At 55.4% G+C, this 12,364-nt stretch overlaps 6 protein-coding genes across 6 annotated transcripts; 3 read left to right on the top strand and 3 right to left on the bottom strand.

Annotated features, from left to right (window-relative positions):
• Window positions 1-258, bottom strand: K452DRAFT_199740 (uncharacterized protein; the record flags this gene model as incomplete). The annotated part of the gene is made up of 1 exon (XM_033536012.1): window positions 1-258. A coding segment is annotated over one exon (258 nt), but the record flags the coding sequence as incomplete, so codon positions are not given.
• A 1,926-nt stretch (window positions 259-2,184) lies between these two features.
• Window positions 2,185-4,336, bottom strand: K452DRAFT_302528 (uncharacterized protein; the record flags this gene model as incomplete). The annotated part of the gene is made up of 3 exons (XM_033542602.1): window positions 2,185-2,255; window positions 2,312-3,108; window positions 3,168-4,336. The coding sequence occupies 3 exons, from the start codon at window positions 4,334-4,336 to the stop codon at window positions 2,185-2,187; spliced, it is 2,037 nt and encodes a 678-aa protein (XP_033392468.1).
• Window positions 4,337-4,721: 385 nt separating this feature from the next.
• Window positions 4,722-7,083, top strand: K452DRAFT_292180 (uncharacterized protein). Its single transcript, XM_033541321.1, has 6 exons — window positions 4,722-5,112; window positions 5,162-5,346; window positions 5,643-5,687; window positions 5,739-5,827; window positions 5,880-6,047; window positions 6,101-7,083. Exons 2-6 carry the CDS (start codon window positions 5,197-5,199, stop codon window positions 6,951-6,953), a joined length of 1,305 nt encoding a protein of 434 aa, XP_033392467.1. The 5' UTR covers window positions 4,722-5,112; window positions 5,162-5,196; the 3' UTR covers window positions 6,954-7,083.
• Window positions 7,084-7,354: 271 nt separating this feature from the next.
• On the top strand, window positions 7,355-8,395 carry K452DRAFT_329576 (uncharacterized protein; the record flags this gene model as incomplete). Its single annotated transcript, XM_033545068.1, has 3 exons — window positions 7,355-7,377; window positions 7,565-8,141; window positions 8,195-8,395. The coding sequence occupies 3 exons, from the start codon at window positions 7,355-7,357 to the stop codon at window positions 8,393-8,395; spliced, it is 801 nt and encodes a 266-aa protein (XP_033392466.1).
• Window positions 8,396-8,695: 300 nt separating this feature from the next.
• K452DRAFT_292178 (uncharacterized protein) lies at window positions 8,696-10,271 on the top strand. Its single transcript, XM_033541320.1, has one exon. The coding sequence runs from the start codon at window positions 9,002-9,004 to the stop codon at window positions 10,223-10,225; it is 1,224 nt and encodes a 407-aa protein (XP_033392465.1). The 5' UTR covers window positions 8,696-9,001; the 3' UTR covers window positions 10,226-10,271.
• A 196-nt stretch (window positions 10,272-10,467) lies between these two features.
• K452DRAFT_292177 (uncharacterized protein) lies at window positions 10,468-12,300 on the bottom strand. The gene has a single exon (XM_033541319.1). The coding sequence runs from the start codon at window positions 11,935-11,937 to the stop codon at window positions 10,540-10,542; it is 1,398 nt and encodes a 465-aa protein (XP_033392464.1). The 5' UTR covers window positions 11,938-12,300; the 3' UTR covers window positions 10,468-10,539.
• Between the last annotated feature and the right edge of the window lie 64 nt (window positions 12,301-12,364).

Raw genomic sequence — 12,364 nt, 5'->3', positions numbered from 1 at the left:
TCTTGGAATGAGAGCGATAGCAATAGATGGACCGACTCCAGCAGCAAGGAGGATGTTGAACGTAACTAATAATACGAACAATAATTTGCGAGGAACTCTGATGTGCTTGGAAGTAACAGATCCGAGGAACTCCAAGGACCAAAGGTAGCTGACACTCGTAATCTGTAAACCGGCAAAAAGCGCCCCGAAAGGAAGAGGGCCATCCCCGATTAACCCATGGCGGAGGTAGACCAGAAAAGCGTTGCTGATAGATGCCTGGGTAAGGAGTTCCAAGAACTTGGCTAGGAACTGTAGAGCGGTAGTTGCCACATCCGTTCCAACATAGAGTGTCACAAAGTTCAAGATGATAAGAGTCAACGCATTCGCCAACGGGATGACATGAACGGCCAACCCTAGTAGTGCAATAAACCGACTCTTGTGTATAGCGATCTTTGGTTTTTCCACTTTTCTCGTCCAGGAGCCGACAACTGGGAGAGCAAGTAACCGTACGTTACGAAGAAAGATGGTGAGCCCGGAGCGGGATCTTTCCAGGCTGCTCTTCCATGCAGTCTTTACTTTTGAAGTTCTACATGAAATGACGATATCAGTGAGGGTTCACTTTTCATCTCAATAAACACTTACCTTGGCGATGGGCTTTGCTCTCCGGGGAGAAGCTCTTGAAGTTGAATAGCATCCTGGGAATTATTGAACTTGGAGATCTGAGGCTCGACGGAGCCCGCGATTGACACTTCTGAGCTTCCGAAATTGTTGAGGTTGTGGACATTGAGATTGCTGGATGCAGAGCGGTCCATGGTTGTTGAGGTACCAGGCTGAAGGAGCATGACTGAAGCCTAGGGGAATCATGGGACTGATATATCATAGTTATGTCGCACTGAACACCCGTCCTGCATACTTACACAAGAGTTTGCTTTTTTAAAATGTGTTCTGCGCAACAAAAATTAATACACACATTGATTTATACAAAACTATTAATGCACAAGGACACTCAAAAGACAATGGGATCTACTATCCAAACGCCATCTCTAAAGGTCCTCAGTGGGAATCTTTCAGATGAACGACAAAAGAGAAGGCAACGAGGCAGATTGTTACACGAGGCACTGCGTGTATGTACCTGTGTCTCGTGAATGAGGTAACAGAGGCGTCTGTCGCCAACCGGAGGGGAATTATCAGAGTTGGGCAACAAAATCCCTAGTCGAACCCTATGAAAGGCTCTGATCTGCATGGAAGCGATTTTATCCATTATGTATCTGTAATTGTAAGATGGAAAGCGGCAGGAAACAAGGCTGATTCCATTCAGCCTTTCTCTGCGCAAACACGAAACTGACGAACCTTTGACCGGTAACCCAACGACACCTGTCGTGCATCCATGTTGCCTAAGTCCAAGTCAATTGATTCATACGTACCACATAGGTAGGCACCAGCAGCACTGCCCCCACTCTTGGACACCAGCCCGCAGCCTCAGCCTAGCTCACTCCAGCCCAGCCTACCACCAAACGAGCGAAAATAATTTCAAAAATCTGTCGATTCGTGAGTCTAGCTGCTGAAACCCTCACCGAGGACCTAGCTCGCCTCACCCCAACCCACGAAAAACAGAGAAATCCCCGCAAAAAAAAAGTGTAAAAGGAAAAAACAGCAAAATGATGCCGTTCCAGTTCGCCCTTGCACATGCTCAAGCAGAGAAGAGAGAGAGGGAGAGAAAGAAAGAAAGAAAGAAAGAAAGAGAAAAAGAGCAAGATGAAAAAGAAGAAAAAAGAAAAGAAAGAAAAACAAAAGACAAGGAGTCCGATACTCTCAAGTCATGAAACGCCGTGCGCGCGCGAGATATCCTGAGCTAGGGGGGGTATAGTCCATCCACCTCGAGCGTCATCCGTCTCGAAACATGGTTTCCATTAAGTGCCGCCATTAAAGTGCCCAAGCTATGGCGTGTGGAAAAAAATCAGAGATGCAACAACGCCTGCGATTTTTGTGCGGAGGGGGTTCGCCGCTCTAGCGGATCAAGAGATCTCGCGCCAGTCTGCCCGAAGAACGCCGCTCACAATTATGATGTACAAGTGAAGAATTTAAGGTCGTATCGTGTGCATGCTACTGCAAGGCCGTATATACAGACGTGTCGTGGTTTGCTGTTTGTCCAGAGCAGATTGCTTCGAGAATGAACAGTTGAAGAGTGATATTGCAAGACAACGTTCACTGCCTGCTGACGGGGCGGCTTCTCTTGAGATTGAGGTTCTCTTTGCAGTCTTCGCAATACCACTTGGCTGGTCTAAAGTTAGATATGAGTGGTTCTTTATGTTTTCAGGATGCGGAAACTCACCCTTCTTATTCGGTTCCTTTGTGATACCCACGCACGCATAATGGAACCATTGCCGCGCACAATCCGGGTTGTCGCATCCAATCATCTCACCATAGCTCACGCCGTTGCAATAGCAGAAGCGCTCTTGGTCTCCATCGTCCTCTTCTTCAACAACCTCCTCATCAAGATCTGGGCCCGAGAGATCTCCGGCTAGGCTGCTGCCGTCATCGACGTGATTTGCCGCGCTGCGCTGCAACGCCGATGCACCCTTCTTGTGAGACCTTTTCTGCGGTTGTTGAGTGACAAGAGGAACGTTTGACTCGGAAGACGCGTGGCTGCCATTGTTACGCGTGCTGCGACTACGCGCCATGGGCGCGCCTTCGGGAAAACTGCCAATTACTGGCGTCGCGGTCTTGGAAGCACGACCGGCACGAGTTATGACTGTCTGCGAGGGCGTTCCTGCGCCTTCATGAGCATCTGTTTCCTCACGCTTCATTGTACGCTCAGGCAAATTTCCGTTTGAGACCGCTGGGGACTCAGCCGTCACACCAGGCGGAGCGACAGGAACTACTGCCCCGTGTGGTGCTCCTGGCTCAGCTTCCCAACTGTTTATCACACCGTTTATGGGTCTGTTCGAGGCGGACGAGGGTGGTCGCTGGCGAGAGGGCTCTTGGTGCACGGAAGCGGTGGAATTCGACGTCGAGTTTTGGCGTCCACGGGAAGTCATCGGACGCTGGGCAGCAGCTCCCGGCACACCAAAGTTGCCAATGACAGGAGATGAAGGGACGTGGGGGCTCTGATGGCCAACTGCTTGTGTTCTACATGCAATGTCAGTCTACTGCAAGCACGCTCTAACATCGACGTTATTGGATCGTACCTTTTCTTCGCAGGAGCTGGCGCCGGTGCTGCACGAGACCTTTTCTTACTCTCCGCCGCTGGTGTCTCCCGAGGGCTGGCTCGACCGCCTGCAGCGTCCTTGATGGCTCCACTCATTGAGCGCTCCATCGCTGGCGCAGATGTCGCAGTCTTCTCCGTTTTACGTCGCTTACTTGCTTGATTAGGAGTATGAGTAATTCCAAGTCCGTAAAAGGCGCTCTGGGTTATGTCTGTGGTCTTCTTGCTTCGACTTGCTGGCGCTTTCTTCGTGGGTCTGTCGTCAAAATCCGAGTCGACGTAATGATTGCGATTCTTGTGTCTCGTATGCAACCCATCACGCCTTGAGTCGCCTCTAGTTGCTGCTATGTCCCCTTCATGCACTGCTGCCGCAGCTGCCGCCAGGTTGTTGGCTGCAGCGACTTCGCGCCTTGATCTTTCATTTGCGGGCGCTTTCTTGTTCTTGTCATCTCCATCCTTGTAGGCCCAGTGCGTGGTGCTTCCATAACGCGCTTCGTAGCTGAGCTCTTCATCGATGTGTACGTAGGAGCTCTCCATACGCGCCAGCTGCTTCTCGACTGTCTGATTGGCACTGGAGAGAACGGCATTCTTCTCGTCAAGCATCCCGCACATTTGCGCGAGGTTGTACCGGTAACGATAGAAGACCTGTCGCCGCTGGAGCTGAGAATCCTCCTCGGTAGCCTGCCCATTGCTCCCGCTCTCTGATTGTTCAGCGCCTTGCTGCCCGTGCACTACCGACCCAGCAACGCTGCCATTGAGGCTGTTGCTGCCCGTGCTGTTCGCCGCGCTCCGTGCAATCAATCGTGCCTGTTGTCTCGATATTGGGGGAAACGCCGAGATCTTCTCTGAGAGGACCTTGAGTTCGCTGTCGGCGGAGTCGGTTTTGGCTTCGACTTCTCTCATCATGGAGAAATGCTTCATGACCTCCTTTGGGAGGGCATTTATCGAGTCGGTGAAATGTGTGATGGCTGGGAAGAAGCCTGGTGTTGACATGCTGGCAGAGGCATTGTCGGCCATGGGCGCGCGCCCAGAAAAGGTGCGGGCGTAGTAGTTGGTGGGTCTCGATGTCCCAGTACGTTGCTGGCGAGCTGAGGTACGGCGGTTTGAGCTGTTGGACGGGACGGCCGACTCCCGGATCGCGGAGGACTTCATTGTGGGTGCTGTGGTATGGATTTGCCGTCGTCGCTTCGCTGTGTCGACGCGCTGTCGCGGTTCTGAGGGCCGAGGCGTAGCGTGGGAGGAGGCGGGCTGACTACAAGGCAAAGCTCATAGCGTGCAGTGGAATGGCTTGACGAGTCTGCGATCGCGAGAAGAGCAAGCGGAAGGGGACTGCGGAACTAGCGCACGAAGGAGAGATTGAGCGGGTGATGAGCGAAGGCTGGGGCGCGCACGAGCGATTCAAGGCCGCCGCTGACCGCCCGCTGGCGTCGGATCGATAAGAGCTGGCCACGTGACCAACAGATGACGTGACCTACTCCAATCGTTGCAAGACGTGAAGCCCCTCCGCTTGATACTGGCCATTTCATAAAGATGCCTGCATTCGAGTGATGGGGAGTTGTGTTGGTGGGGATGACAACCGGGAGGCCTCAGAGTACTGCACGCCGAGGCCGACGCTGTGGGACATGTCTTCAAAGATTTCATTTAAGAAGATGAAGAATTTCATCCATGTAAACCCCAGATCTTGGTGAGTAGGGCCAGGTAAGCAGTGGGTTGAAGGACACGATGGTTTGAAGTCCCGTTGGGGCTGAGGGGCAAGGTATGCCGGATTTCAAGGGCCGCGATTTGGCCCGATAGGTATGGTGCGAATTGTCGGCTTGGACGCCCGCTGCTTACCTTGGACTCAAACCTGCGTTGTCGTTCTCTTGTATTTCTCGTCAGCTGGTTTTCTTCCCGCACCTGTCTTTCTTCGGCCGTACCTTCTCATACTCGTAAGTCGACCTTCGTCCTTTTAGGATTTTCATCAATTTAATGACGTAGCCCAGTACAAACGTTGGGCAACCCTTCTTTCCCCCATGGCTTCTGGCATCGAGACGCTTGCGCAACGCGGTGCCGTCTTGGCCCAAGGACCAAGCCTTGCGGAGAAGTTTAAGAAGTTCATGGCCGATCCACACGATCCTGATTCGAATCCATCAGGATTTATCGACATTGGAACAGCTGAGAATGTACTGTACCTACCTCTTCTGACACCTTATGATGCAACAAACGGGTTCCCTCGAAGGTGGGTCATCGTGAACCTGACACATGGATCCTTGAGTGCATTCAACTGTACCAGTACCCACACTTGTCCATGTCGGCGAAAAAGTGAATGAAGGAGGGAACTTGTGCGACTGCAGCCTGGCCACTACCGAGATGTACTTCAAAGCCCGTGCCCACGACATCACCATGGAACGGAAATGATGCTTATATCGACGTCCCTCCTAATAAAGACTTCGGTGGCACTAACCAAATTCTAATACAGCATGCTATGCTACCGGAAGTTGCTGCTTTCATGAATAAACACCCAGTATGCGATCCAATGTCCTGATCTACTCCGTTAGAATTGACAGTTGTCAAGGTGCACTTCAAAGCCAAGGACTTTAGCTATGGCGAGGGTCCAATGGGCACTTTGCGTCTCCGTACCGCTATGGCGAACCATATGAATAGGTATGCTTGTTTCGGTGATCCGTCTGGACTCCCATAAGCTAACACTTTTCAGGTACTTCAAACCACGGGAGCCAGTGGACCCTATGCATCTCCATTTCACGAACGGATGCACCTCTCTTTGTGATATGCTTGGATATACAATGTTCGACGAAGAGGATGGGATTCTCATAGCCCAACCCAGCTATTCTGGTTTCCCTATCGACTTCGGAACGAAAGCAAAGTAAAGATCAAAACTCCTAGTTAAATATCTTATACTGACTGCTGTTCAATTAGAGTGAGGCTTGTACACGTCCCCTTTCATGGCGTCGACCAGTTCTCGGTGGCGGCCATCGATAAATTCGAAGAGGCACTCAAGAAGGCATCCAGCTCTGGGATCAAGGTTCGCGCCATGATGCTTTGTAGCCCGCACAATCCGCTGGGGCAATGCTATCCGGTCGACACACTCATTGCTTTGATGCAATTTTGCAACAAGCACCGAATCCACATGATATCAGATGAGATCTACGGGACCTCTGTCTACGAAGTCCCAGATGAATCTGCGGTCCCTTTCGTTTCGGTGCTCTCCCTTGATTACGAGAAGTATATCGATCGCAATCTTCTCCACGTCATGTATGGAATGAGCAAGGACCTCGCAGGCGGTGGTCTGCGATTGGGTTGTCTACTTGTGCGCAACGAGGTACTAGCAACTGCCCTGAACGCCATCAATCAGTTCCACTGGTCCGGCATCGCCAACGACCTCACTGCTGCGCAAATGCTCGAAGACGTGGAATGGATGGAATCCTTCTTAAAGACGAGCTGCGAGCGCTTGGCTTCGCGGAATGCCTTGGTACGTCAAATTCTAGATGAACGTGGAGTCCCTTATTCCAAGGCATCGAATGCAGGGTTCTTCATGTGGATCGATTTAAGAAAATGGCTGCCGGACACAAACGGCAAAGGAGAGAGGATTTCCGGATGGGAGAGAGAGCGGGAACTGGTGGAGAGATTCTTTGACAACAAACTCAATGTTTCTCCCGGTGAAAGCCAATCTGCGGAGGAGCCAGGACTATTCCGTGTCGTGTTTAGTCATGATGAAAGAGTTGTTCGGGAAGGGCTGAGGAGGCTGCTTGAGGTGCTTGATGGCAAATAGGCTGGGGAAGTACATTACCTCAACATGGAAGCCTACAATTGATGATGCTTCCTAACTGTAGAAAACATTATTTAGGGATGTATTATAGACATTGAGGTGCGTCTCCGAGCGGATGAGATGGAAGTTTGAGGAATAGATGTCCTGTTGTCCAAGACCCCGGCCATTGATGGTCCGTGCAGTACACGCCGCGCTAATCCCAACGGCGGAAATTACGCGAAAGCGACCCAAACCCACAAACTTCTTTCGCGCAGCCCTGCTCGATCTTTTTCGATTCAACCACGACGTCGCGAAAAGTCCATCGACCGCCAAACGACAATCACAATGGTAAGCTTCCAGGTTTAGATGTGAAAGCATCGAAGCTGCGAGGCCTCTGCCCTTCAGTTCCCCAGGATTGAAGACGCATGCCCCAGCGGATTTCCGTCGCGTCGGCAGCGAAAGCTGTTTGACGATGGCGATGATTTGGCTTGAGCTAGAAGCGCTGGAATATGCCTTCTGTGATGCTCTTTAGAGATACAAGAATCCGTTGCTGATTCTTTTCTCAATGATAGCCTCCTAAGTCGGGAAAGAAGACCGCGCCTGCTCCCTTTGCCTCGGGCAAGGCTGGTGCTAAGAAGGCCGCCAAGGTACGTTTGCTCATCCATTCTTCAGCTAAAGCGCCTCGCTGACATTTTCACGCAGAACCCTCTCCTCGAGAAGCGCCCCCGCAACTATGGCATCGGTCAGGACATTCAGCCCAAGCGCAACCTCTCCCGCATGGTGAGGTGGCCAGAGTATGTCCGCCTTCAGCGCCAGAAGAAGATCCTCAACCTTCGCCTGAAGGTCCCCCCTGCGATTGCTCAGTTCCAGCACGTCCTGGACCGCAACACCGCTGCCCAGGCCCTCAAGCTCCTCAACAAGTACCGCCCTGAGACCAAGGCCGAGAAGAAGGAGCGTCTCACCAAGGAGGCCACCGCCATCGCCGAGGGCAAGAAGAAGGAGGATGTCTCCAAGAAGCCCTACGCCGTCAAGTACGGTCTCAACCACGTTGTTGGCCTGATTGAGAACAAGAAGGCTTCCCTTGTCCTCATCCCCAACGATGTTGACCCCATTGAGCTGGTCATCTTCCTTCCCGCCCTCTGCCGCAAGATGGGTGTCCCCTACGCCATCGTGAAGGGCAAGGCCCGCCTCGGCACGGTCGTCCACAAGAAGGTATATTTTTCGAGCGCAGTCAATGTCTGGCACCGACTAATAAATTTTTTCAGACCGCCGCTGTCGTCGCCCTCACTGAGGTCCGCTCCGAGGACAAGTCCGAGTTCTCCAAGCTCGTCGACGCCATCAAGACTGGCTACACCGACAAGCACGAGGAGTCCCGCCGTCACTGGGGTGGTGGTATCATGGGTGCCAAGGCCAACGCCAAGCAGGAGAAGAAGCGCAAGGCTATCGAGAGCGCCATCAAGATCTAAGTGGTCTGACAAAAGTTTCTCTTCTCTTCGATACCAAACAAATGATGGATTAACGGGTCAATGGCGTGTCTTCGGCTCAATTTTAGCGGGCGTTGGTCGGAAGTCCGACGGGAATGTGAATAACATGCACTTCGCAATGACCAAAGCGCCCACTGGCCCCCCAACATGGAATGATCTGTCTGCCTTCACATGTGATTGTCGACTTTGTGAGTTGTTGGCTAGACGCTTCGGCGATTGCTCGCCGCTTCCAGCCAGAGACAGACGCCCCGCCGTGCCCCGCCGCGTCGTCATCTCCCCAACCAACCATTCGCAGATGCCGTGTAACCTGAGGAATGCTGACGGACAATAATTGAAGAACTGTTGCTACCCCCTCCGCTTATTTTGCGCTCACCTCACACAGATTGTTTGGGCACCATGCCGCTGACAATACTCTCGGACGCTGACGTCAAACGGCTCCTGCACTCATTGACACAGCAGGACATCCTTAACCTCCAGCAATCACTCGGCGACGCGCTCCACTACTATTCCACGGCGACGGACACAGAGAACGGGTGCTGCTCGACATACCAGCCGCAGCGGACATTCCTGAAGCGACGAGATGGATCAATGACACTATTCATGCCCGCGAGCAGCAACGACGGGCTCGGGGTGAAGATAGTGACGCTGGCGCAACCAGGCGGCGACAACGGCGACAACAACGACAACGGGTCATCAGAAGACCTGACCTCGTCGGTCGCGTCGCTCTCAATGTCAGCAGACAACGGATCAGCGCAAGCGACGCCGCGGGGCTCGCTGACGTTGCTGGACGCGCAGGGCTTCCCGCGCGCGCTCATCAACGCCGAGGAAATCACGGCATTCCGCACGGCGCTGGCGTCGACGATGCTGTTCCGCAAGCGCGCCGACGTGCACGAGATCACGGTGTTTGGGGCCGGCCGGCAGGCGTACTGGCATATTCGGCTGGCGCTGCTGCTGCGCGGCGACGCGATCAAGTACCTCAACATCATCAACCGGTCGTTTGAGTCGGGGCGCGTGCTGCTGGACCGGCTGTGGGGAGGAGGAGGAGGACGAGGAGCGGGCGAAGAGCATGACGGCGGCGGCGACGGCGGCGGCGGAGTGCGCCTGCATCGCCCCGACACCAAGCTCGTGACGCCGCAGCACACGGAGTACCACCGGTACCTGAAAGCGACGGTGCGAGCCTCTGCGGCGATCTTCCTCACCACACCGTCGCTGGAGCCGCTCTTCCCAGCCGAATACCTGACGAGCGTGCAAGGCCGGCGCAAGGGCCGTTACATCGCGGCCATCGGCTCCTTCACGCCGCAGATGATCGAGCTGCACCCCGACGTGCTACGCCAGGCCGTGGCGCCGCACCACTCGCACCACCACCACAAGCACGCGCGGCAGGGGGGCGCCGTCGTCGTCGACAGCCTGGAGGCGTGTCTGCGCGACGCGGGCGAGGTCGTGCAGGCGCGGCTGGACGCCAACGAGGTCGTTGAGCTGGGCGAGCTCGTCATGCTCAAGCGCGATGCTGAGAAGCGGCGGTTGGAGCAGGAGCGGCAGCGCACGCAGCATCGCAGGCAGGCGAGCGGGGCGAGCGTCGCGTCGGCGCATTCGCATAAGAGCGGCGATAGCGGTGTTGGCGTCGAGGTCAATGATAGCGCTGCTACGCCCAAGGGCTCCGAGCAGCATGATGGCGGGCTGCGCGACTGGCTGGAGCGCGGGAACGTCATTTATAAGAGTGTGGGGCTGGGGCTGATGGACGTGGTGGTTGGGGGGGAGTTGGTTGGGCTGGCGGACCGCAGGGGCTATGGCACCCAGATTGAGAATTTTTGAGGCTGCGGGGTGGGGAGGGGTGCGAATGGGCAATGCTTGGGTAGGGTAGGGCTTGGGATGGGGTGGGATGGAGGTATTCTTTTTCTCATGCGGCGGCAGCTAGCGTTTAATGTCATACCCTTTGGATGCTGGCTCAGTGTTTGCGCGGGGGAAGTCGTGATTGAGACTACGGATTCAGGACCCGGTTTGCACATGCTGATACCGCAGGATGAATGCATGCATAAGCGTATAATTATGTCCGAACTACAATATACCACCCCTACCTACCTAGCTGACTGGACGGAAGTCCACAACTAAAAAGAAGACCACACCCCCTACGCCCTCCCCGCCTCCCTCATCCCCTCCAACTGCGCCACCACCTCCGCAGTCCCCCACCCCTCCCGCACCCCCCGCCGCAGCACCTCGACCTCGCTCTCGGGCGCCATGCCGCCCGGCCCGGGGGGCCGCCGGTCCAGGTTCGTCGGGAAGGGGTAGCCTTCGCCGAGGTGGGAGAGGAGCGCTTCGACCTGGACTTCGCTCTCACGTGTACCGGCTTTCGCCATGTCCATCACATACGGCCAAACCACCTTAACAATAGGCAGCGCATCCACACTCTCCATCGGCTTCCCAAACGCCGCACTAATCTGCAACAAATTGGCGCTGCGCTGGAGATCTTCCGTCTCATTCCTACCCGCCGCATGCATGAGCGCCGGGGAGAAGAAAACCCCATCCCCGACCCCCAGCGGCAGACTGACCCAGTTTCTTTCAAAGAACTCGGCAAACTCCGGCCGGCGCGCCGCCATGTACCCCTGGGCGAAGCGCTGGCTGCCGGGCAGGAACCTTGTCGGCCCGCTCGCGAGCGGCATGGCGCTGTGCGCGACGGCGCCCTGCAGCGTCAGCAGCGCGGAGGCGGCGTGGAGGGGTTTCGGGAACGCGGCGGCGCAAGTTGCCGACTGGAAGCCGAGGTGGTAGTCGCGGTGGGGGGTCTGGGGCGCGCCGCCGGGGCGGACAATGTTGAGTTGCGCGGTCAGGCGGGACGCGGGGCCCAGCCAGGCGGCAGCGATGGCCGGGAGCCAGGGGTTGCTGTAGTAGGTTGCGAAGGACTCCGGGGCCGCGAGCGCGTGCTTGCCGAACGCGTTCCAGATGCGGGCGTTGGCGGATGAGGCGGCGAAGTGGTCGCCCTTGACGTTTGTTGGGGAGGAGGACTCGACGGCTAGGATAAGGTCGAAGGCCGTGTTGGCGGCGGCGATGACGGAAGGGTCTGGGTACAGGTTTTGCACGACGAAGACGCCGGGGCCGGAGAGTAGGTTGTGTGCCCATTCGTCTTGGAGATGGGAGACGCTGCTGTTGTCGCTGGGGGAGAAGCGCGAGAGGTCGTAGAGTGGGATGTTGGATGAGATGGTGGTGCTGAGGGGGTAGTCGCGTTGTGTGATGGGCTGGTTGCAGAGGGCGGCGAGTTCGGCGAGGGAGGGCGCTTCGTCGGCTTTGTAGAGGCGGGAGGGGATCGTGGTGGTGGTGACGGACGCGTTGGGGTCTGAGTCCGAGTCCTTGTCCGAGCTCGTATGCTGGTCGTGGTAGGCGCGGACAGGATGACGAAGGAAAGACAAGGACGGTATAGACATGACGGTGGTGGTGTTCGTCGAGCAGCCAAAACGGGTAGTAGGCGTACGCACAGCGGAGCGCAGAAGCGGACACGACAGGACAACAAGAGACAGACGAGACGGCGTAGCCATGGCCGGACAATGAAAGAAGCGACCCTCTCCTTAAATACTCCACTCAGAAGACGAAGAAGAAGACGAAGAAGAAGAAGAAGAAGAAGAAGAAAAACCCATCCTACCAAACCCAGGAGCCACCCAACCCGCCCTCAGCTCGGAAGCCGTATCCCGACACCGGTGCAAGGAAAGCACCAAACAAGCGGCATCCGCTTCGCGCTCTCGAGAGCAATTCACGCGCAGCAACCGGTGTCTAGCCAAAATAAAACGCTGGGTTATGGCATCCGCGCCGTGGTGGTGCACGTTGTGAGGGATTGACGTCGCTAGATGCCCCGGCCACGATATTCCGGGCGCTTTTAGCCTGCGTGAGGGTTAGAGTGGCTGATTTGTCGCTTGGGCTTGCCTTGTGCGCGGGTGTTTGGATGGTGCTCTTTGGCGCAGCTATATC

This window comes from Aplosporella prunicola (genome assembly GCF_010093885.1).
Source record: "Aplosporella prunicola CBS 121167 unplaced genomic scaffold K452scaffold_40, whole genome shotgun sequence".
Classification (NCBI taxonomy): domain Eukaryota; kingdom Fungi; phylum Ascomycota; class Dothideomycetes; order Botryosphaeriales; family Aplosporellaceae; genus Aplosporella; species Aplosporella prunicola.
The sequence above is the reverse complement of the archived record's forward strand: the minus strand, read 5'-3'. Positions and strand labels throughout refer to the sequence as shown.